General features: G+C 32.2%; 1 protein-coding gene across 13 annotated transcripts in view; it reads right to left on the reverse strand.

The window, feature by feature from the left end:
* The window catches only part of TRRAP (transformation/transcription domain associated protein), a 141,417-nt gene that overhangs the window by 86,959 nt on the left and 27,966 nt on the right, over positions 1-26,492 (reverse strand). For 5 of the 13 annotated variants that reach the window (XM_074295173.1, XM_074295163.1, XM_074295118.1 and 2 more), the window contains exons 21-39: positions 25,146-25,346; positions 22,242-22,393; positions 20,304-20,503; positions 18,214-18,431; positions 17,882-18,088; positions 15,844-16,104; positions 15,032-15,193; positions 14,157-14,253; positions 11,706-11,827; positions 11,073-11,243; positions 8,152-8,220; positions 5,678-5,731; positions 5,529-5,549; positions 3,297-3,416; positions 2,906-3,025; positions 2,087-2,251; positions 1,808-1,989; positions 1,305-1,503; positions 817-945 (exon numbers count right to left, since the gene is read on the reverse strand). In XM_074295173.1, coding sequence (XP_074151274.1) covers positions 817-945; positions 1,305-1,503; positions 1,808-1,989; positions 2,087-2,251; positions 2,906-3,025; positions 3,297-3,416; positions 5,529-5,549; positions 5,678-5,731; positions 8,152-8,220; positions 11,073-11,243; positions 11,706-11,827; positions 14,157-14,253; positions 15,032-15,193; positions 15,844-16,104; positions 17,882-18,088; positions 18,214-18,431; positions 20,304-20,503; positions 22,242-22,393; positions 25,146-25,346 — 2,850 coding nt within the window. The remainder of the gene's footprint in view (positions 1-816; positions 946-1,304; positions 1,504-1,807; positions 1,990-2,086; positions 2,252-2,905; positions 3,026-3,296; positions 3,417-5,528; positions 5,550-5,677; positions 5,732-8,151; positions 8,221-11,072; positions 11,244-11,705; positions 11,828-14,156; positions 14,254-15,031; positions 15,194-15,843; positions 16,105-17,881; positions 18,089-18,213; positions 18,432-20,303; positions 20,504-22,241; positions 22,394-25,145; positions 25,347-26,492) is intronic. The other 8 variants (XM_074295216.1, XM_074295136.1, XM_074295209.1 and 5 more) reach the window with 6 other exon arrangements.

Below are 26,492 nucleotides of genomic sequence, written 5' to 3' on the forward strand. Positions count from 1 at the left end.
TATTTTTTAAAAAACTGACCAGCATAACTGATCTTCACTTTGTGCTTAGGTTTATTTAAACTATAGTCAGAAATCATTCTGCAAAATATTTTGAATCCAAAATAAAATTTAATACAGAAATACCCCTGTAAAAGAATGTAAGATAGCCACTCCAAGACAGAAATATCTTTTCTTTTTTTTTTTTTTTTTTTTTTTTTTTTGGCTAAGGCAATTGGGGGTCAAGTGACTTGTCCAGGGTCACTCAGATAGGAAGTGTTAAGTGGGTGAGATCAGATTTGAACTCAGGTCCTCCTGACTTCAGGATTGGTGCTCTATCCACTGCGCCACCTAACTGCCCTTAATACCTTTTTCTTTTTTTTTTTTTGATTCAATAAAATTATAGCCAAAACAACGTTTCTTTCCCTCTGACCAAGAAAACTGACTGTATTGGGAATTCAGTAATACAGATTAAGAAGTTGGCAAATTCTGTCAGGACATAAACAAGACACTATTTTCAGGCCTTGCTGCCCACTCTTTTACAGAAAGGAATTGAGCAAAATTAACTAAAGTATAAGAATTTCAAAGCTAAGCTATATAGTATTAATTAACTATCAGAATCCCTTCTTTCTGGATTGACTAGAATGAGTGAACCAAGTCTCTGCCACTACTGTCAAGATACTGTATAAAACAGTATCTGTATAATACATAAAAAATGTAAAACCTAAAGTGTTGCTACATCAGTATTTTAAAACAAAACTATGCTTAGAATACTTTTTAAAAAATGCATTTTTAACAGCCCTCCTCTATATGACAATAATTCATTAAGAAAATTACCACCTTGGTAATAAAAACACTGGTAATGCTTTCTGGATTATCTCCTTCTGGATTAGGTGGTCCCAAAAGCTGTTCTCCTTCAGCTTTCTCAAAACTATACAAGAAAGCAGGATTCAGAATATGTTGTAGAACCTATCAAAGAAGAGGAAAATAAAGAAAAATCATCTTACTGTTTTATCTACTATGATTACCAATTAGCTTGCCCAAAGTGTATCATAAAATTGCAAAACATTTAATTAAACAAAAAAAAAGTCATTTTCCCCATTTTTGAGTTAAAACAAATGGAAAGAAAGATAAGAAGCCAAAGGAAAAAAATGATGCTATCTGATTTTGCTCTTCTCAAAAAAAAAAAAAAAAAAAAAATCCAAAAAGGAGACAAAATATTATCGCTGAATCAGATTAATTTTTCTCAACAATGTCATTCCCCCCCCCCCCCAGAAATAGCTCTCTTATTTTAACATCAATAGAAATACAATTTTCTGTAACTTTACCTTGGCTTTGAGCTCATCTCCAAAATTTGGGTCATTGAAATCCACAAATCGAAAGAATAAGGCACGCTTCTGAGAGATACTATAATTTTTGGGGATTTCCTCTTCCATGTATTCCTTTAAGAATGTCATGTTGCAGAGAAAACGGCCAGTGAAAGCTCGAAGCAGCTGGAAAAGCAACTCTATATCTCCATAATTTCTTCTGAAAAATCAAGGTAAGGAAGTAAGCTCCTTATGGAAAATTTTCTAATCAAATATATAGGCTGCTAATTTCCCCAAAGCATTATCTTTCAAACAATTCAGATACCTAATTCTAGGGTTTACCAAAATAAGGAATTTAAATGAAAACATAATCGGTTACTATTTGAAGTTTTTCGTCTACATCAGACGAAGGTAAACCTCCACTGACAAGTCTGAATTTCAATTACTAAATAATTATCTTCTTTGTTCTAAGTGAATGTGCTCAGATAAAACAAGTTATTCTACCTAAAACAGACTACACCTACTTGCAGTAATTCAGTAAACAGTAAGCCAATAGCTTAGGCTCCTTCCAGTTTGTTGCAGCCATATTTTCTTTGCGATGTCTTTCTTGAAAAGTTTCACTGATCCATACACGTCTCAACTGGCTCACTAAAGAGTGTTGATTTGCCAACCAAGATTCATCATTCTTAACTATAATGCTTATGATCTGTCAAGAAAAAAAGAAATGCAATAATACTGACAAAACTAGCATGTTCTAAATGAGCAGATTTGAGATTTTAAATGCTCTCTATCAAAGGAATTACCTTAATAGCCTGAAATTGAAGATCAAGTTTCAGAGTGCTTGTGCTAGGAGAGCCAGGGCGCACAGCTGCTTGTGTACCACCAGGTAATAATAAGGCAATAAATCGGTTTGGATTGGCCGCAAGAACATCTCGAAGAGGTTTGGCATCTTTGTGTTTTAAGAAACTCTAAACAAAATAGAAAATATCTTAAACTGTCTAAAGTTGCTTTACATTAAACGAGATACCCCTAAAAATTTCACACCAAGACTCACAAAGTCACTTCTAGCCTTGACCTTTCAATATAAAGTCAAATACTCATATACTTAATCCAGGGTTTCCAAATTACTTTAGCCACATTAAAGATTTGAAAGCTACTGAGAGAATCTACAACTGCATATGGATAATGTATGGGGACAGAGCAAAAATAGCTAAGATTAAACTCAACAGAGGAGGTAAGTAACCAAGACTTTAAGCACAAAAGAATATGATATTAAATATACATGAAACAAATAGCAGAACATGTGTATTAAGAGATGCCAGGTTAAAGTATGTATGTAATGGGAGTCTAGTATAAAAGAGCACTGCTGAAATATGAGAAAAATGGGCAAGTAAAATAGGAATTGATGTATTTGGTGAAAAAGTATTTGGGGAAAGCATCAGGCTGTTATGTAAAAAGAAAGGGCTGGAATACAAAAAGAGAATTATAATCCTAACACTACAGATTCACTCACGAAGCCTTTGCAGTGGAGATCTTGCAATCACTAAACAATAATTCTGAATTCCCAGAGAATAACAGAATATGTTTCAAAGAAAATCTGACTTTTCTCTTGTGATAATTACCATAAACATCCTACTCCACTGAGGATCATTTAATGTAGCTTCCATCATGAATAACTCAACAGTTTGAGAAGGATGTCTTGTCAAAAACTTTATCAAGGGCTCTCTGAACGGACTGCCAGCCTGAAAAAGATTTAAGAAACACATCACTATGCATATTTTCATTTTTGAAATATTATCTTTTTCCATTTATAATCTTAATCTTGAAACATTGTTATCACAGGAATTTGCTAATAGTTAATTATTTTAAACTGTATAAAAATCATTAACTTTCAAGAAATCAATTTTAATACTGAAAAGTATTTGATTAGTCAGGCAAATTTAAAATACACATAAATAATAAATGTACCACATATAATAAATGTACAATATACCAATTCAATCATGCTTTTACCTCTATCAACATAGCCCGCTCTGTTTTCATTACAACCTCTAGCAGAGGTTTGACCAAGGTTTGTGGAGCAGCTGGGATCAGATGAAAAAGGTTTATAATTGCTGAACAAATCTTCATTTCCTAATAAAGAACAACAGAATGAAAATCAGAGTTCAATGAATGCTTGCTAGCTAAATATGCAAACATTGCGGCAGACCCTACAACAGGCTACATTAGCATGGCTAGCCAACCAAAGCAAATAGTTAACGTGTAAAAAGCAACAACCTACCTATTTCAAAACTAACTATGGACTTAAAGAAGTTAATTTTCACTCTGGCTTCTCATTTTTATTGATTAAGGGAGAGGGGAATTAATAAACAATACTTTTCAACTTCTGTTATTTTATTTTGTTGGTTTTCATAAATTGTTTAGAACTAAAAGGGACTTTAGAGTCAAACGAATTCAACTAATTAAAGAAAACCAGACTCCTGAGAAGTTAAGTGATTTGTCCAAATGACATCTAATTGGCTCAAGGCAAAGCCAGGACTAGAACCCAAGCTTCTTAACTCCTAATTCAGGGTTCTCTCTTAATACATATAACAGAAATTAATAGGAAACGATTCCTTACATAGTTTTGTTTCCAAATTTTTTCAGATTTTACTTATTTATTTATTTGTTTGTTTGTTTTTGCTGAGTTGCCCAGGGTCACACAGCTAGGAAGTGTTAAGTGTCTGAGACCAGATTTGAACTCAGGTCCTCCTGACTTCAAGACTGGTGCTCTATCCACTGCATCAGCTAGATGCCCCAAGAATATATTTTAATACTCAATGAAAATATTGTTTTTTAATTATTTCATGTATCTAAGTTTTCTCTTCCCAACAGAAGTTTAAGATCCTTGAACAAAAGGATTCCAAGATACACTGATGCTCCAAAACTCACCCTAGTATTAGGCATTCAGTAGTTGAACTCAACTGAAGTACCAAATTTTAAGTGATTCATCACTGTCTTAAGATTTCTCAATTCTAATAACAATTAAAGCAGGCCTCTGAACACATTGTGATATTGGTGCCATGAATTTTCAATTAAATAATGAGCATGATTCCAGTATAGATATAAGGGTATCCCTTATTGGGTGACTATTTTTGGTGGCAAAACTTTTACTTCTCACAGTGTTGCTGTTGATGTTTTAGATGATTTAAAAAAAAAAAAAAACAATGTGTTAGAACAAAAATTGTAAATGAGTCAGGATTAAAATGTAAAAAAATACTGAAGTCAGGAAAGACTGCCTATAGGTTACATTGATTCCCACAATCCTTCACAGGGCAAGTGAGATGGAGATCAAAAACAATAATAAAAAGAGAAGGGGGGTTCCTAGTTTATATCCATGAGTTTTCTTATTTGAATAGACAAATGGAGAATAATATAGGAAATTAGAAAATATATAACTGTCTCCATCACTTATATCTTAAAAACAAAATACTCCCAAACCGTCTTCCATAGGATTCTCAGATCATTGATGAATAATATATTTCCTAAACCATAAAATATATCCTAAAATTATATAACTTCAAATGTTTTCTTTTGTACATTTTCCAAAGAACTTTCACAACCATTCTTTTATATGGGTCTGACAACAACACTGTGAGATAGGTTTGGCAGGTATTATCCCCATGCTTTTTACAGATGAGAAAAATTGAAGTTCAGAGGTTATAAAACTAAGCCCAAGGCATCACAGTGTATCCATACTGAAATAATGTGATGTTCGTTTTAATAAAATAAGCCTCATTTTCCAGTCAATAGATTTGGAGTCTTAATGGTTTGAAAGGAAACCCATAATTTGATCTCAAAAAAAGAAAACTTTGAAGCATGCACAAATATGCTATGTATTGAATTTTGCCCTCAATGAACTGTTAAGAATGATTTTTCATACAACTTTTGTAATGATAAAAATCCAAACAGAATGAATCCTTTCAAAAGTAGTATTGAAATATTGCAAAAAGTAAAAGAAAAAATCTATAATTCTTTAAAATCTCTTTCAAACTTCCTAACATAAAACATGCTTAGCATCCTTAACAATTCACAGCATTGTTACTAATACAACTCTGCCACAGACAAACAAATGACAGTTCACTGCACTCAAAGGCACAATGCACTCTGCCCATTACATAACAACAATACAGCTAACAAGTCACAGCAAAAAACCAAATACAACAACAACAAACAACCTCCTGTTGCCTTCACTGATATTCTCACCTCTACCCCTTCCATGGCAGGCTGAACCAAAACAAAAATTACAGCATGAAAAAATGCAACAAAAAAGTAAAAGAAAAAGAAAAAAGAAAAGTAGATACTATTCTTCAGATTGCAAAGTCATAAACTGACTTAATAGGTTATTTTCTCACCTCAAACTGACAGAATGGAGACAACGAACATCTCCCGCACTCTGAAATGCTCTCCTGAGGATGGGGAGGAAAATCATCTTTTTTTTTTTTCTACTTATGTTATTTACACATAACTTCCCACACACTCGTGCACAATAAGAACTAATGAGTGAACAAGACAATGAAAAGACAATATTCAAATAGCACTTGAGACAGAGGAATAGCCAGACATAGAACAGAACAAACCTCTATCCCTTATAGATCAAACTACATAGATCTTTTATGAGAAAGTACCCATCCCCAACCAAAATGAAGAATAGGGATTTGAGAAGTTATAAGAAACTATATAAACAAATCTGTTGCATGCATTTTGGCAAAGAGAATTGTTTTATTTAGCATTAACATAAACAGGTTCAAGTTTTAAATAGTTTTCCCACCAGAAGGAGAAACACTTCAGTCATATGAGGTAAAGTAAATTCAGTCCTCATTCACTGGGTATCTTTTAGGGTTTACACACTGAGGAGAACCCTCAACAGTGACTAATTGATATATTGAGAAAATGATCACATTTCCCCCAAAATATGACTACATACAGTAAATGGTGCAATAAAATAATGGATTAGTATGTGTTATCATGTACTAAATTATTAAGAAATAAAAAGAAATTGCAATCAATTATTAAAAATTGGAATAGATAACAACAAAGTTTAATAACCTCTCCTTCACATTAATAACCAAATAACCAAGAAGATTCAGATAGGTTTTCTATCTTTGTAATTTAAAAAAAAAAAATGAAACTACAATTAATTTTTTGATAAAGCAAAGATCGCCTGGGTTCTGTATAAGCATAAGCAAGCTATATATTAACCATTTCATAATCCCAACAATTCCAACAGCTGCATAACACACATAACAAAAAGTCAGTGCTTAGATTCAAATGCAGCATAAACCCTAGATTGGATAAAGAGGGTAGCCTTCTTAAACAAAGGCTATATAGCTATTAGATTCCAATGAAAAAAAAACCATCATCTTTTCACTTCAGATTCTCTGAATTTATTAGCTGAGTTACTATATCTCCTCTGAAGCTGCCTATGCACTTTGGATATTACTTATTACTAAATTACTAATAAAAAAAAAAGTACTTCTTTTGGAGCACTGCTCACCTCTGAATTCAAGTACATTTCCTTGAAAAAAAGAAAGAAGAATTTACTAAAAGACTGAGGGATTTTATCCTTTGGGGAAGACTCATTCTGAAAGTTATATAAAACATCTCTCATGGATTTGCCTAAGTGCTTTGCAGAGTACAATGCCTTGCTATTAAGGCCAAAGGAAAAATTTACTTACAAATTAACTTGCAAGTCAGAGAAATACAGAAGGCATTTTGTTCCTCCATCCACTAGAGCATACATTTTCTTTAATGTACTTTACTGAGTCCAACATGGGACTTGCTATTTTATTTTGAGTATTTTTAATTAATAGCAAACATTCAAAGTAACATTCCTTCTAAGGTTAAAATGCTGGTTTAATTTTGTTCAAAATCCTTTTAAAAAACAGGAAATTTTATTCACATAAATAAACAATGACACAGAATGGTTGAAACAAAGCACAATAAAGCAAGAAAATTAATAGTTTGGAATGAAATGAAGCATCTAACACGTACAACATGACAGGAAGCTATTTTGATTAGGCTCCTGAATTTCTATACAGTAATCCCTATGTAATAGATTGCTGTAAAATCCAATTAGACTTTACAGAAACCTAAAAGAACCACAACCCATACAGGACAATACACATTCACATTATAACCCATCCATAACAGTTAGTGATTACCTGCTAAAAACCAACTTGTTTCAAATCTTAATGTAAGTAAATAATGTTAGATTCAAAGTAGTAGAAAAACATCAAATTATGGGGGAAAAAAACAGTATTAGTGAATCAAACTCAAATACTAAGAACAAATCATAAGAATGAATGTAACCCAAAGTATCACTCAACATTCCCCCCACTCCAAAAAATAATTCAGCATAATATCAAACTGAAGAGAGAGAAGAGGGACATATGCTGTGAAGCACGTCCATTTTAGAGATTTTGTGAACTAATATCAAGGGGAAAATACTTCTCTCATTCTTTTATTAAATACTAAAATCTTTTAGTAAATTTTACTATATAATGGTAAATATAAACATTTATATAAACATTATAAAAACAATATAAACATTCCAAAAGGAACATAATTTAAATGAGAAAAAAAAGCATTAGTATCAAAATTCTGGAGCTATAAGGCTCCTCAGAGCTTGCCTTGTCCAAGTACATCAATGCCAGTCAAATTATTTACATAATTACTAATATGACTAGTTAGTCATTGTCAATTATCTACATAAAATATATTGCAAAGAAGCTACTATCTAGTATTTTAGCAAAAACAAAGATTAAATGTTAACCAAAGTTACTGTATATAGCACTTCCACCCCCCCCCAAATGAACAAGTCACTTACATTTCCATCACTCCTCTGTCCACCCTTGTGAGTGATAACAACCACTTCCATCCACTTGCGTAGGTGTTGCTATTGTAAATACATTAAAAAAATTAATTTTACAATTACTCTTTTATTGAGACCCACAACTGCACACACTGCCTCATGTAACAATTAAGTTAACTATCTTTAAATCCTTGAGACATGTATTTTCATCTAAAATATGTACATATCTAATTTCATGTAATTTAAATCAGGTAAAATATAAAAGACAAAATAAATTAAAAGGCAGAAGATATGATTCCCATACTATGAATGTCATGTTTCAAAGATCCATATTGTCAAAGTCTAGTGAGCAACTTCATTTTCCTTAGACAATATCTAAAAAAATTACTCAATAACATCATATTTCAAATCATATTACTAATAGTTCAGATTTGGAAAAAGAGAAAGAAAAAATGTAAATTAGTTACTAACATACCACTCCCTCCACAAATAGTTCAACATCTTCTTATGCCTTAAAAAATAATGCTAAAGACTTCTGGCAAAACTATTCCTGCAATAAAAATAACAATAGACCAAAGAATGATCAAGATATCCAATCAAAAACTATATTAAGTGCAAAAAACTATACAAAAAGTTAGCTAGAAGTGCATTATAGGGATTGAAACTAAATAGTAGAGACCTTGAAGGGAACACCTGGCAACTTTCAAATACAGATATACAAGATCCAGGAGTTCAGTTCTAACATCTCTAAGCACTGTGTCCTTAAAAGCTAAAGAGGGCTATGCAGATCTAGCACTTTCAACATAGGTCTAGCCACAGGAGAAGAAGGTCTGTACAGACAACCATGGTGATCCACACAGGACCAAGCAAAAGCAACTATTCCACCCAAAAGCACAGCAGAAACCAGACTCTGATCCTGGCATAAGATTTCTGTGTAGAAACTTAGAAAGAAAAGCTAAGTATCAACAAAATATATATCATTAAAGAATGATAAAGAGATTCAGCAATATCAAAAAATTCAATCTAGAAATTACATAAATAAAAGCAGAGTCTCAAAAGACAAAAAGAATCTTCCTTCCCACGGGAATACCTAGAAGCAATAAAGGAAGAGATTGTAAAAATGAAATAAAAGTTATGGAGAAAAAGAGTTGAAAGAAAAACAGTTTATCCAAATAAAGGATTCCTTGAAAAACAGAACAAAGAGAAATCAGACTACTAGGCAGCAAAATTTACTAAAACAAGATCAAAACATCAAAAACACTTGACTTGGTAAACAGATTGAAAAATAATTTAAGAAACATTAGATTCTCTGAAAACCATGATTTAAAAGAATAAAGACCTGAATAACACCAAAATGAAAATATAAGAATTAAAAGAAATCTAGAAAGATAATCTGATGAGAAAAGAGCTTTATGGAAAAGAGCTAACAATCTAAAAGAGAAAAGAAATGTTTCTATTCAAAACCTCAATGTTTTCAAAAGTTATTGAGAGAAATAAGACAGAAGACTAGATTGGTTCTGTTTTGAAGATGAGAAAGAAAAGGAAAGTTAAAAGTTGAGTATATGTATTATTGTATTTCTCACAAATGTGATGTGTACAAAGAGTATTCAATAAACATGAAAGTAAGGGGAAGTAAGCATCAGATGCATTTCTTTTCTGAATTGGATGAATCTACTGTAATAGTTGAATATAGTCACACATATTCAAACACATACATGCAATTGATGTAGAAATTCATCAGATTCAACAAGGAAATACCAAGAGATACAGAGAAGATGACTTAAGAAGAGGAGGTTAATAGCAAGAAACACTTGAAAATAAACTTCCTAATCTCAAAGTGAGGGAGAGGGAATTAAAAGGAAAAAAAGTAAAGAATCCCAAACTAAAGTAATGCCTATCAACTGGGAAATTGTTGAACAAATAACGGTATATAAAAAAAAAAAAAATAACAGAATGTTACTACATTGTAGAAAAAGAGTCCTTCCGTTCCCCCCCACCACCAAAAAAAAACACCAAGATTTCAGGGAATCCAAGAGTGAAGGGAGCAGAAGCAAAAAATTAATGACATTAAGCATTGTAAGATCAATGAGGAATCATGTTATATGCCCCACCCTCCTGACAGAGACAATGGAATTCAAGTTACAGAAGACACTGTTGGAATGCGGCCATTTGTGATTTGTTTTACTTAACTATGCCTATTTGTTACAAGATTTTGGTTTTTCCTCCCCTATTTTTAATTGGGCTGATAAAGATGGTGTCTCAAAATAAGAAAAAAGGAGGCAAGCCACTGAAACTTTATTAATGCACAGAGTAGTACTGAAAGAAGTTCAGAAAGAAACAAGGACAGTCACAAAAGATAAATTTATTTTTTAACAAGGCAGCATGAAACCAAAATTGAATTTCACAACGTTCATCATTATGTGTCAAGTTCAGAATAAAAAAATTTAAGGAAATTAATGAAGACCTGAATCTTGATCTCAAAAGCAAATCATATGTAATAAATACCTGAAAATAAGATAGCTCAGTTCAAGTCAACACAGAAAAAAACAGAAGTTGTAATTGACACCACTCTTATATGCACATAATGAACAAAAGCATTTAAAGCACAACTAATCTAAAGTATTCAGCATGTAACCTGTAGGTCAGAGGTAGGTCAGCTAGATTGTTAAACAAGTCATGGAAATAATATACCATGTTACATATCCACATATATGTGTGTGTTTGTCTATACCTAGACGCACTCATCTATAAATGGGACTCAAGCAAAACACCAAGAAGCAGAAATTTTTGCTTTTTCTGGTGAAGTAGTTTAAAATGACAAAATAGAAAACTTTAATTCATATATTTATTTACCAAGGATACCGAGATTCCCTAAGATTTGTAGAATTTAATTAAAGAAAATAATTTTAAGATATTTCTAAAAATATTTGACTTACCATCATCTGATCACAAAATTTATCATTAAAGGAGTTTGGGAAGAGCCTAGTGACAGAAGTAAGACGATTTACTACATTCAATGTCAAGCTCCGATAATCCCCTAACATCATCAATAAAGGCCTCATATGTGTGTGGATCTGGTCAACTTCTATTGTAGCACCTTCCAAAAACTTTAAGAAAACAAAACATATAGACATAAGAAAAATAAAAAATACAGGTATTTGAATGACAACTGTGGTTTAAATCATTATAAAGCTACAGTGGATTTAATTTAATAATGTAATACACAATATATAATTAAAAAAATTTAATTTCTCTATTAAAGAATTTTAGAATTATTTCAGATAAATTGCTTTTATATATTTCCAACTGTTATCTCTTAAAAAATAAGATACCTAAATTTGATTTCAAGAACAGATTACATAATTATACCTAAGAAAAAAATCTAAAAAAATAATACAACTAGATTTTTAATTATGTAGGGGAAACCAGCGGCTAAAAGTCAATACAGCAATTGCAGTAGCATTTTTAAGATTAAAAACTTTGCTATAGTGAGCCTTCACATTAAAAAAGCAGAGTTCACCAAGACATATTGGAAGGATTTAAAACAATACTTTTTAAATGTCACTAACCTTTCTCATGCATGCCTCCCCTGCCTCCTGAAGCTCATTATTTGTTGAGTTTAATGCTTTGAAAAGTGCAGCAATGATTTTCTCCCTGGATTGAGGAAGGTAATTGCAGGCAGCAAGAGCATCTTAAGGCAGGGAAGAAAAATATGTAATCAGCACAATTTTTATTGTTAACCTATGAAAGTAGGTCAATGATTTTCTTGTCTAAAGGTTCCTAGTACTAGTACTCCATCACACTAAAATTTAAAATTAGCTAAGTCCAATCAATGGCCTCTGTCTTTGAGAAACACAGAAATTCATGTTTTCCCATTTACTGTATTATCTAGAACAGAATCTAAGACAACAGTCTCAAGAAATAGGCCAAGGTATCTTTATTCACTTCATCACAATCTGGTGCCAATAGCTAAGTACATCCCCCAAATCCAACAAATAATTACAGAATGAAGTGGCCCACTTACTAGCTTGGAAACAATCAATCAATAATCCTATATTAAATATCTTCTATGTATGAAATGCTGAGAGAAAAAGAATCAAAAATGAAATAGTTCTTGTTCTTAATACAATTATTTTTATATTTAATTAATATAAGATTTTTTTCTTGTTAAAAAAACATTATTGAAGGCAGGCACTAGTTACTACAAAGAATGAGAAAAGATCTGGGATTCCAAGAGGAGGAAATGAGGGGAAAATGCATTCCAGAGAGAGGAAACCAGTCTAGACAAAAGCAGAAAGAGGAGAAAGGGAATGAAATGTCAGAAGGAATAGTCTGATTAGACTATAGAGTGAGTGAACAAAAATAAATGCTAGATATTAAGATAGGAAAAAAAGGAGGTTAGGCAGGGTTTTAAATGCCAAAGTAGTTCACACCTAATTCTAGAAGTAATTAAGAGCACCTGGATGGAGAAAAATGAAGGTGATTAGATCTTTGTTTTTAGGAACATCACTTTGGTGGCTGTTTAAAAGACAAAGTGGATAGATGGGGCAGGGAGATTAATTAAGAGATTACATATATCCAGGGCTGTGTCTGAATTGAATAGAAAGAAGAACAAAACAAATAAGATATTATAAAGGGGGGGGGAAATTCCAAGCATGAGGGGATGGGGGCCTGCAACAGATGGTAGTAGTGTGACAGGTAAGAAGGAGGCATATAAAAGGGATGACAACAAGGTATGACAAAGATAAGTCTGACAAGACTTGGCAACCTGTAAGATATGGGAAGGTCAACAGGGCAAAAGAGCATTAACAGTTAAAAATGACACCTAGATTTTGAACATAAGTGACTGGGAGGATATCAGTGTCCTTAACTGAACTAACTTAAGGAAGTTAGGAAGGGGGAGTTAGGGAGGAAGCACACTTAATATAAGGTGAGTATGCCTCTTTGTAGTGGCATGAAACTGGAAACTGGGTGGATACCATGCCCATCAGTTGGAGAATGGCTGAATAAATTGTGGTTTATGAATGTTATGGGATATTATTGTTCTTTAAGAAATGACCAGCAGGATGATTTCAGAAAGGCCTGGAGAGACTTACATGAACTGATGCTAAGCATTGACCCTGAAGTCAGGAGGACCGGAATTCAAATTTGACCTCAGACACTTAACACTTCCTAGCTGTGTGATCCTGGGCAAGTCACTTAACCCCAATTGCCTCAGGAAAAAAAAAAAAAAAAAAAAAAAACCTGATGCTAAGTGAAATAAGCAGAACCAGGAGATACATGGCAACAAGACTATATGATGATCAATTCTGATGGACATGGCTCTTTTCAACAATGAGAGGTTTGAAACCAGTCCTAATTGTTTAATGATGAAGAGAGCCATCTACATCCAGAGAGAGAACTGTGGGAACTGAGTATGGTTCACAACATAGCATTTTCACTGTTTTTGTTGTTGCTTGCATTTTATTTTTCTTCTTTTTTTTTTTTAACTGATTTGATTTTTCTTGTGGGGCATGATAACTGAATAAATATGTATGCATATATTGGATTAACATATTACATTATTTATATATATATACATATATATATATATAGTAACTATGGGACATCCAGTTCAAAATATCCAATGAGGAGTTAGAATGGGATTGGCAAAGGGAATCTGAAAGTGCAGTAGAGGTTAATGCTAGATATGTAGATATAAGAATCAGGATAGCGCTATGGGAAAACACACAATTATTAGCAGGTATAACCCAAATAAACATTTAACAAAGGAGACAGAGAATCAGGGAAAAAGTAGTATCATAAAAATCTAAAAAAGAAGAGAATTTCAAGGAAAAGAGAGGAACACAACATCAAAGGCTGCAGAGAAGTCAAGGACTAGGACTGAGAAAAGGCTATTAAATTTGGCAATTAAGAGATCATTTCAAACTTTAAAATGAGAAATTTCATCAGATGAATAACGAAGCCAAAAGGTGTCACATCACCAAACAACAACAACTTGTTTTCTATTTGTTACTTACTTAATGCTGCAATTCGTAAAGGTACAAGTGATGGAAGACTTTTATAACATGGCAGCTTCATTAAGGCAACATCTTCAGCCTCACACAAATTCAACAGCTGAAAAACAAAGATAAAATATTAATTTATACTGGTGAGCCTAAGAAGACTTTTATAATAGCCTTGCAAACAACTACCTAAACTAGTATTCTAATATTACACTTCAATCACAATGATAAATCAGTCATTAGTTCAATCAAAAAGCAATTATTTTCAGTAAAATCAAACACAAATTCCAGATATCATATCAAGATATTAAAATATTACTATGCTTCTTTGTTCTAAGATTAAAGCCTCAACAAGCAATTTATTCTGATACTGAAGTAAACTTAACCATAAATATACATCATTTTTGTTCATGTTATTCTCCCTTCAAAGGACAGGCCTCTCAATTCCTTCCTGCCTATTTAAATTAGCTCATTCTTCGATTATCTACTGTTCGTTCAAGTTGTACCTATAATAAAGTCTTCTCTGACAATTCTGGTGTATAAACTGACCTAATGCAACCTTCTTGAAACTTCTATGGTTTCAATTTTATTCATGTTTTGTATCAGTCTGTGGTTTTTTTTATGAATGTCTTGTCTCTTCAAGATGATAAGCTCCTTGGTGATATCGTCTATATCTTAAAATACTCTTAAATCCCACAATACATAAATATATTAAAAAATACTTTTCCAAGCCACATAATCAGAAACATGATCCCTTGCCAACATTCAAAGTATCATATCTAGACAAACTCTTTACCTTAACTATTGCTGTTTAGTATATTACTACACACCAGTTTAAGAAAACGAAACAACTTCAAGCACACCATGAAATAGCAAAAGTTCTTCTATACCTCTGTATAGAAAACCTTGTGTTCTACCACATTAAGATCCATTGTAAATAGTCTGGGCTGTAAAGTTGTACAAAATGTATTTCCTTCCATCAGGCCAATCTGGGCATTTGCAGGTTGATGTCTAAGTAAATGTTTTTTAGGTGGAACCATATCTTGAAGGACCTACCAAAATGCAAAGGAGAAAGTATAAATAGCAAATTAACACTTTAAAAGAAATAAATTCCTAGGTTTCAAATGATTAAATTTTGAATGAAATGAAAACCTAAAAAGTTTTTATCAGAATATATTTTTCATCTAACCTAAAGAACACCAGATATGATTAATACTACAAATTCAGCATGTGCCTCCAACATAGTCAATCTACAAATTTTAAACTGTAAATTTTCTCTTTATGCTTCTCCTTCTTTTGATCTTCTTTTTCCCTGTCTATCTACATATGTATTTGAACACCTTTTCTCCCCTTCCTTAGTTTAACTCTTAGTTTAAGTAAATATACTTTCCACATCTTTTTAAAAGAACATTTCCTTTATTTTTCTTGTCTCTCCTAGTCTATTTTGAATTCTGGTCTTCAAATCATGGTATTTCTCTACTTTGAAGCCTCAAATTTACCAACTTTTATCATCCCAGAAATCTTTTCTACTTGGCATAGTTACCTATCCAAAGAAATGCAAAGATAGAAATGCTACTAAGAAATTTACATGAAATTATACAATCAAAAATAGTATTTCAAATTACTACATTTCACAATTAAACAAAAATAACTTAGAAAAATTTTATGCATGTTGTCCTGTTTTCAATGAAAAACGTCTCACCTCTTTATGAGGTTCCATAATCACAGTCACACTTTTTCCAGTAACCTGGGCCAGCACCTGAAGTGAATGCATAGCTTGTTTTCTTACAGTAGAATTTGGAGAGGTGACTTCTCGAACTAAATCATGTGTTACATGATGGAAAGACTTTTCCTGAGCTGATAGAATCTCTTCAGATTTTTCCTCATCTTTCAAAGGAGTTGCACATCTTATTAATAGCTGCTCCAAGGTTGTCTTTGCCATAGCAACTGCTCCATTGGAAACCTAAGAATCCATGAACAAATTTGAATCAGAGATATTTTGATTTAAATGTATTAATACAGTCATATCTTACCAAAAAAAACAAAACAAAACAAAACAATTCTACTAAATACCAAACTAGTTAAAATTTGTTTTTGCACTTATCTATAGAATACCAAAATCTTTATTAAAAATCGCTATCATTGAGAACCATGCCCAAATACTAATTTGGTGAATAAAACTACTTCACAACTCCAATAACAAAATTCTCTGGAATGGAATCTTGTTATGAGGGGTTCCTAAGTTTATATATAAATTGTGTGGTTCAATACAGCATGTGTTTAGAAAATATAATCTCACCATTTTTCTGAAGCTATATTTTCTAAACACTTGTATTCCTGAACTTCATCTGTTTTGTCTATATGCTAGCTTATGAACCACTCTCTTATAATTCAATTTAAATCAAACTTGTAAAACACATGTGCTTTCTAAATATTTGACACCATGCTAGGTACTAAATACACAAAAATACACAAAATCAAATACAAAGGGAGGTTTATTAACTAGACAATGGCTGAACAAACTATGGAAAAGAGGAGTATCAACTGTAAGAAAAAAGATCAGTCAGGGGAATCATTATTGAGAGAAAAAGATATGGGACAGTCATCATGTAGAGTGTGGTAAGGCATACATGGGATTTAAATAAACATCTCTAAAAGCTGAGGGTGGAGTTGAGGCTACCAGGAATCAAAGTTTCATTACTTTGTCTAGAAGCAGCTGGCTGCTCCAGAAGAGGAATGTTCAAGGAGAGAGCAAAAGTTGCACAAGGTTACAGTTTAGCTTTAGCAGTGCAGGAACTAATCAAGGTAGCAAGGAAACAAAAGACTAAAAGGTAGAGCAAAGGCCAATATCCAATTTACTACCCACAGAGGCAAAGTAGTAGGGGCAGGGGGAGGAATAAAAGGCTCAGATTAAGGGAAAAGACAAGGTAACAGAGAAGAAAGGGAATGAGAGAGCAAAAAGAAGAGAGAGAGAATTTCCAAGACAATGTAATAGATTTGGAACAGCTTCAAGTTATGGGAAAGGTCTAAGATATGAGGATCATAATAGGTGGATGACACTGTATGGAAATAAAAATGTGAGGAGTTGAGGAATTAAAAAAATGATAATGGCAGAATATAAACTCATGTAAACTTCCTATTTTTACCTTTATATTCCTTGTGCTTACTAAGTAAGCAGGGGCTTAATAAAGGTTGATATTGATTTGACAGAACTCTATTCTTGTATTCTTATCCATTCCCTTGAGCCCTGGATTATATAAATATTTAGTCTTTACAAATTCTATTAAGTTCAAATCCAGTGGCCTTCACATTCCTTTATTTACTAATAGCTACGTTCTCATCTACACTGCCTTTTACTTGAAAATCTTGGACCATGAAACATTCAAGTAATGGTGCTTGGTAAATAAGATGCAAATTTTATCTACATACCTATCTATCTATCCAACTAAAATTTACACACAGAGTAAATTTTCTGCTCTATTTTATTCATAAATGGCCAAGAACACTGTCCTCAAAACGGCATATTCAGTTTTGGGGCTAACAATTGTACTTTTGATTTTTTAATATACTTTGACAATTAGATAACACCAATTGGTAAAAACTGCAAAAAGTTGACTATTAAAACTAAAAAAAGAAAATCTCTGAATCAAAACAAATGAATTATATGAATAGTACACTAACACTATACAGTACTCAGTTACTATATAAAAATCAAAAGTACAAGTTGAAATCATCCATACATTAAATACCTCTCCAGTCAAGTCCATCATCACAAAAAGAAGTGCTTTAAGGAAAGTCTGTTGGTTTTGGAGGACCCAGATGAGAGGCAGTCGTTCCATGAGGAATTTAATAGACACCACACCCCCTAGTTTTGCATACCAAGCTTGTTCATAACAGCAAGCACACAAACGTTCCACAATGTAAGAAAAGAGTGGAAGTTGACAAGCCTAAAAAAGGGAGAAAACATCACAAATAAAAACTCTGTGAGAGTCGGCCAAATATAAAATATTTAACGTCTTTACAAATGCACAGAGACCAAAAGTAGAGTAAATTTCACAAACAGTATACTTACCCTTTCTTTTGAACCCAGTATGATACTTGCTACATCAAATATCACAGCTAGAGCTACCTCCCCTATTTTACAAAGTTCCTTCTCCTCATATGCCATACAAATGGCTATCGCATCAATAAGCACCAAAGGATCCATTCCCTTTGATCCATTTTCTTCACTGTGAAACATGGCTGTACTGGGTTGACTTCCCACCTGGTAGCACTGCAGCAAAAAAGGACCTAAAGTGAGGTTGTAAGGAAATGAAGAGATAAATGACGGATTTTTTTTAAAAAATAAAAATGACCAAAAATAAAACCCAACAGAATTTTATGGCTTTTATAATAGCAGATATCTATACAGCACTTTCCACATTTTTAATCTCACTAGAGTTTCTGAAGAAAAAAAAAAATCCTAGAGACATTTTTAAATTTCAAGTGAAGTTGAGACATGGCAAAGTTAAGTGATTTTGTTCAGTCACATAGCCATCAAGAATTAAAGAAAGGATCAGAAGTTGAGTCTTGTTAACTACAAGCCCAACATCACTGTATCACACACACTACTAAATCCCTTTAATTCATCTAAGTCATGATCCTGTAAACTGTATAATCTTCAAGTTACAGTCATGAAAATTCAGGATTGATACAATGAAGTCTAATTCCTTTAAACTGTATAACAAAAATTACATACAAACCACATGGGATAGTCTTTTAAGTGTTTTTCATTATATACCATGCCACTATCATCTCTAATCAAAGCTGTTAAATTTTCAATAATAATTCTTAAGTGACCAATAAAAATAGTAGCTATAAAAATTTTAAAAGTCACATTGTAAAAACAACTAATTTCTATGTTTGGGTCTTTTTTGTCACACACACACACACACACACACACACGTCATTATCATAAGAGAATATATTCAGTTATTATGAACACTAACACCTACTACACTTGCACTAAAAACACCCAGTATCAAGTGCCTTCAATGTACTCAGCATAGTGCCAACGCAGTATTAAGGATGGGGTTTTCTGACCAGACCTCTGATTTTCTTCAATGTAGACAACTTCTAAGGAAGCACTTCCTCTACTAACATAGATTGGCACTTTCTATGCAACCAACTGGATTAAAAAGCTGCCAGGAAAACTAGGTGGATGCCCATCAATTGGAGAATGGCTGAATAAATTATTGTATATGAATGTTATGGAATATTATTGTTCTGTAAGAAATGACCAACAGGATGATTTCAGAAAGGCCTGGAGAGACTTACATGAACTGATGCTGAGTGAAATGAGCAGAACTAGAGATCATTATATACTTCAACAACAATACCATATGATCAATTCTGATGGACGAGGCCATCTTCAACAATGAGATGAACCAAATCAGTTCCAATAGAGTAGTAATGAACTGGACCAGCTACACCCAGCGAAGGAACTCTGGGAGTTGACTATGAACCACTACATAAAATTCCCAATCCCTCTATTTTTGTCTGCCTGCATTTCTGATTTCCTTCACAGGCTAATTGTACACTATCTCAAAGTTCTATTCTTTTTGTACAGCAAAATAACTGTATGGACATGTATACATATACTGTATTTAACTTATACTTTAACATATTTAACATATTGGTCAACCTGCCATCTGGGAAGGGGTGGAGGGAAGGAGAAGAAAAGTTGGAACAGAAGGTTTTGCAAGAGTCAATGCTGAAAAATTATCCATGTATATATCTTGTAAATAAAAAGATATTAAAAAAAAAAAAAAAAAGCTGCCAGGAGCTTGTTACACAGTCAATACATGTCAGAATCAGGATTGGAATTCATGTTTTCCTTACTCCTAGGCCAGCTCTTTACTGATGCTAGTGTGTCAAACTTAAATAGAAATGGGACCACAAAAAGGTACATACAGATCCCTGAAGATTACATACTAACTTAGAAACCAGAGTCTATTGTATTTTTCTTTATTTTGTTAAATATTTTCTGATTATGTTTAAATATTACTAAAGTGCCAATTATTATATAGCTGCAGTTTAAGAATAATAGTACCTAACACAACTTTCAAAAAAAACTCAATTACATCATTTACAGTAAATTCAAATGTGACATACTGCACTTACCACACTGTTGGGCTACTGCTACCATAGTATAATGACGAATTAAGCTGGCTACAAAAGGTAGAGCACTAGGCCGAAGATCCTTAATGACAGCAGACATGAATGCTCCAGTCAATGCCTGTTCAAAAGTTTTACGGGCTGGAGTATCTTGTGCTTTGTATCGATGTGAAATAATTACACTGGGTATGGACTTCTCTGTAAAGCTAAAAGACAAAATTATATCTATTATCATAACCCTGGACAATGGTGCTAGTGGTTCAACTGTGACCACTGTAGGCTTCACTTACAACCTGATCTACCTTAATTCTTGTTCAGTAACACTGACTCGGCTCATTTACTCCACTTAAATTTTAGCAAATCCTGGTCTCAAACAAGATAGGTGGTTCAATTTCACCATGAACATTTACAGTCAATAGTTCAAGAGAGGACAACTATATTTTCATATACAACCTATACAGCCAACAAAATAGAAAGCCACAGTGGCATTTTCAATATTTTATAATTATTTTCTATTTTAAAAGATATTTTTTTTTTGTGTGAGTACTAAAATGTTATTAAACAAATAAACTTCAAATATCAAATGAACTCAATGCTCAGAGTTAATATACATTTGTTACAAACTGAACCAAAAAAATTTTCATACTACAGTAATAAGAAAATCACAACAAAAAAAGAAATAATTATATAAACAAGTTTTATGAGATTTTTCAAAATCCTAAAAAGTATGGCTTAGCCCTGCCTAATTTTCTGCTTATAATGCCTGAAATATGCTTTTTATAATGAAAAATTTTCACCATAGTATTAAAAAAATCAGTGATTTTAATATAAAAATGACACAAATTTTTTCTATGAAGTTTTTTTCCTCTTCCTATTTGGAAATTATACCCATCATTAAGCCCTTTTTCATCCCTTATTCCACCCTACATGAGTAATACAAAATTTCTATGAAGACTAAAAATGCTTTCTTAAGCTTCAGTTGTTATATACTGCTACTATAGAACTCATGTTTCCAATTACTATGAGAAGAAATGCATTGTTCTGAAGATAAAAATAAACAATTCTACGACCAGCTAAAAAAAAGTTTCTCCATGATTTTAAGAAAAGCAAATAAAACATGACAATGAAATCAAATTATTTGAAAATCAAGAATTATTTCTATTATACTAAAAGCCATATGTGTGATTTATTAAACAACAACATAGAATGGATCTCACTATAAAGAATTCTTAATCTGTAAAGTGAGTTCTTAGATATCACACAGAAGGATCCAGTTATCAAAAAGAGATAACTCTTTTATATCATAATATGCTCTCACCCATAATATAGTTCCATAGTTATGGGCCCTGAAGGCATGGTAGAGCAAGATTCCCCTATACCACATCATTCCATTTTAAAATTTTTAAATGAAAGCAATATATGGTCCAATGTGAGTGCAATGGAATCCCATCGTTCAGAATGTTTCACATAATTATTCAGAGTCTATAATTACATTAAATTTTTTGAGAATAGCACTTATAGCTCACATTAAGCTTTTCTTCAATTAAATAATAAATGACTCCAGCCAGCCACTGTGTAAAAACATACATACGCAGAAGACAATTTGTTCATGGCATCATTTACATGTCACCTAAACCTGAAATGTTAGTGTTACCTTTGACTTCTTGTTATCATACAGACTGACTAATACCTACATGTGTTACTAGGTTAAAAAGGTCACTTTATAAACTGAAGTTTTGCTCAATACTGGATTAGGAAATAACCCCAAGATGTCTTCTTTACCACTAATTTCTAAAGAAAATAGATAGAAAGATATATCCATAGATAGATATGTATAGATGTGTGTGTATATGTGTGTGTGTGTGTGTGTGTGTGTGTGTGTGTGTGTGTGTGTGTGTGTGTGTGTGTATCACTCCACTCGATAATCTGAAATTACAAACATACTTTGGATGTGCAAGAAGCTGATATAAGGCATGTTTATTATCATCCAAATTCATCATGGCCACCAAGAAGCATTTTATTACTTCCCACGCTTGCCTCCGATAGTATGGTTCTGTGTTTGCACTTTTTAGGCAGTCCAAAGCAGTTTCAATCGCCTACAATTTAAAAAACAAAAGGCTTCTGACATATGTACATATGTGTATATATAATATTGAAGAGCATTTTACTAAAAGCTTTACAATATCTATCTACAATATCTTTAAAATATCTAAATAACAACATTCGCCTAGTGGAGCAACCAAGCCCAATACAGAACAATAAAGTAGAATCACATGAAATCTGTTAAAAAAAAAAAAAATTCTAAAGAGAAGGAAAATATATGTGAAAGTATTTTACCATTCAATTGATTATAAAAAAAGGGGCAGCTAGGTGGTGCAGTGGATAGAGAACCAGCCTTGAATTCAGGAGACCCCAGTTCAAATCTGGTCTCAGACACTTAACACTTCCTAGCTGTGTGACCCTAAGCAAGTCACTTAACCCCAGCCTCAGAAAAAAAATAAAAGAACAATTGATTATAAAATGAAATTCAAGTATTTGTGCCCAAATAGTTAATGAGATTATTCAATTCAAATGTTCTTTGAATTACAAAGATATGAATATTTTCCTCTTTGGAAAAAAGAATTTTTTAATTGTTAGATTAATTAAGATCTATCAAAGTCCCAATGGAAAAAACAAGTAAGCTTTTTTCAAACTAGTAAAGCAGAATTGTTTTTACCAAGAAGTAAAAGATGAATTTCTTAAGTTTTGTTATATTTCCAATTTTTTTTTTAAATTGTTTTTCTAACACCTATGAGCTACAACATAAATAGATGTTTTTAACCTATTAATTATATCTACAAAAAAGTAAAACAAATAATGTGGAATTCTTTAAACCTTTTAATAATAGTTTCAAACTAGATTAATTATTTGATCAACAATAATCACTAAACAGTTTAAATTACTATTAAGAGACTAATTTAAAGTTTAATTATAATAAAGTGGGAATTACATCAAAGCACATTGTGAATTTGGGATTTCTGAACATTCTGCTAAATTAGCAATATCAGCAAATTATTAAAGCTATTATTCCTAACTTTAAGAACATATTCCTTATCAATATTTGAATTTGTAATATTTATTATTTTAAAGTGTTTTCTGGCATTAATTTATTTTAATGAATGATTTTTAAAAAACCATTTCAAGAATGAGAATTAGTGACATATTTTTTTTTTAATATTTTAATAGTTTATTTACCAGATATATGCATGGGTAATTTTACAGCATTGACAATTGCCAAACCTTTTGTTCTAATTTTTCCTCCCCTTTTCCCTTCCAGATGGCAGGTTAAGTAATACATGTTAAAGATGTTAAGAGTATTAATTAAATACAATATATGTATACATGAGTGACAGATTTTTATAAATATATTCTTTAGTGCTGAGAACAATTACCCATAATGGGCAAACAAGAAAATGAGGAAGAATTAAGAGTAACATCAACATGAGAATATACTGTAAGAAACCCTGAATACGATTAACACAGAAGCATGAACAATATAAGCAAAATTATATAAAAGCACTATAACACAAACTGTGCATACCCTTTGACCCAGCAGTGTTACTACTGGGCTTATATCCCAAAGAGATCTTAAAGAAGGGAAAGGGACCTGTATGTGCAAGAATGTTTATGGCAGCCCTCTTTGTGGTGACCAGAAACTGGAAACTATGTGGATGCCCATCAATTGGAGAATGGCTGAACAAATTGTGGTATATGAATATTATTGTTCTGTAAGAAATGACCAACAGGATGATTTCAGAAAGGCCTGGAGAGACTTACATGAACTGATGCTGAGTGAAATGAGCAGGACCAGGAGATCCTTATATACTTCAACAACAATACTATACGATGATCAATTCTGATGGATGTGGCCCTCTCCAACAATGAGATGAACCAAATCAATCCCAATAGAGCAGTAATGAACTGAACCAGCTACAACTAGTGAAAGAACTCTGGGAGATGACTATAAACCACTACATAGAATTCCCAATCCCTCTATTTTGCCCACCTGCATTTTGGATTTCCTTCTCAGACTAACTGTACACTATTTCAAAGTCCAATTCTTTTTGTACAGCAAAAGAACTGTTTGGACATGTATACATATATTGTACTTAATTTATACTTTAAATATTTAAGATGTATTGGTCAACCTGCCATGGGGGGAGGAAGGAAGGGAAAAATTAGAAGAAAAGGTTTGGCCATTGTCAATGTTGTAAAATTACCCATGCAAATCTGGTAAATAAAAACTATTAATAAAAAAATAAATTTTAAAAAAAATTTTTAAATTTTTTTTAAAAAGCACGCACTATATGTAAGTGGAAAGAATAACAAAAAAAATCTATGAAATTATAATAACTAAACGACCCCAAAGACCAAATTTCAGAAAGCCTCTCTCCCTTACTTCTTTGCAGAGCTGGTAATATCTATGTAAGAACCACAGAAGTGAATATTGTATATAATAATATGTAGCAAATATAATTTTTTGACATATATTAGTTTTGCTGAACTTTTTCATTTTTGTTAAAATACATATTATAAGGCATAATTTTTTGGAAGGGATTAATTTGAGGGATTCTGTAAGAAATAAAAGTGGGGTAAAAACAAAAAACATTCATAAAAATGTATTGTTTTTTAAAAAAGCAAACAGTGATTTGGTAGTTATTTTTAGCTATAAGGCCTCACACTTTTAATCTCTACCTCATGACGGTTGGCTTATTACTGTACAGCCATGAAACATTTGAGGTTCTAAAGCTTTTAGTTTTAAGAAAATTGAGGAACCTAGTTAAATAACAACAGAAGATTCAACTTTACCTTTTCCATTGGAAGTTGAATAGATGCCTTACAATCTGAAAACTCTACTGTGATACTAGGCCCCTGGATTTCAGTTACAACATACTGAAGTTTCTGAGATTCCTTTAACATTTTCCTGTTACTTCCACCAAATTTACCAAGTACCCGGTAGGCCACATGAGAAATGCTATCTGCAGGATTCCTTAAAGTACGCCACAAAGCCTAAAATCAAAGAAACATTTTTAAACATAAGTTTTCAAATTTCATCACAATATCATAAATCTTTAAAAACATGTTCCAATCTACTCCACAAAATTTTTCTTAAGTTTAATAAGGTTTCAGGAATAAACTGAGAAATACATCAAAGATCATTGTATTTTTAAAATCAAGTCTTTTAAATCACTTTATTTCCTTCTCAATTACTAGCCTATACTTATAGTCTTAGACTGAATATATTACTTTTCTCCATGAAGAGAATCATGCAAGATTCCAAGAGCACTTGCCCCTTAAAAAACTTAAAACAACTTCCTGCCTTTTGTTACTGATCTAACATAAGCAGGAAGTTGTTTTAATTTTAAAAACTAAGTGTCTGAAACTTTAGTGAGGAAATGTAATGTCTGGGCTAACTTTCTGGAGGTCCTCTGAATAGGCCTTGGTCTCAGCAGGATAGACACCACAAGAATGGTCAGGAATAGAGTCCAAAGTCTTTATTGTTTCCTTCACACTGTGTTTGTCACAGTCTGACTCAGTCTCAGTCTGTCACCAGGAAATGACTTCTGAAATATTCCTGTTTATTATTTTTATTGTTATTAACAATTTGTATTTATATAACATCAGAGATTACAGAAAAGAACTCTTGAACTCTTGTAATATAGGTGGTATTATAATTAATTTACTGTTGAAAAAAACTGAGACTCAAAAAGTTTAAGTGCCCAAGATCAAAAGGCTAATAGGTATCAGGGCCTGTATTTAAACTAGATCTCTGACTCCTGATCAATTTCCACAATATCAAGCTGCCTCTTCATTCTTCACTCTCTTCCACTATTCTTCCACCATGGAAAAGTTATTAACTCTATTTTCCACTTCTTCAAATAAGTAATCAGTGTTATTTACATGTGCAAGTCTTCTGGACTTTCTGAAGCTTCAGAGTTAAAATAAAGATTTGACTTTATAGCTATCCTTTTGGTATTGTAAGTAAAAAAAAAAAAAAAAAAAAAATAGGACAAATTAAATCAATTCCCATATGATTTTCAATTACTGGCCTATTATAATATGCAATCTACATGAAAACAATTTGTAAAATATGCATAACATTAAGAATACTCTACAGCAATATCTTTATAACTCTTCATATACCAAAGAAATTCA

The sequence above is a fragment of the Sminthopsis crassicaudata genome, chromosome 1 (assembly GCF_048593235.1).
Source record: "Sminthopsis crassicaudata isolate SCR6 chromosome 1, ASM4859323v1, whole genome shotgun sequence".
Classification (NCBI taxonomy): domain Eukaryota; kingdom Metazoa; phylum Chordata; class Mammalia; order Dasyuromorphia; family Dasyuridae; genus Sminthopsis; species Sminthopsis crassicaudata.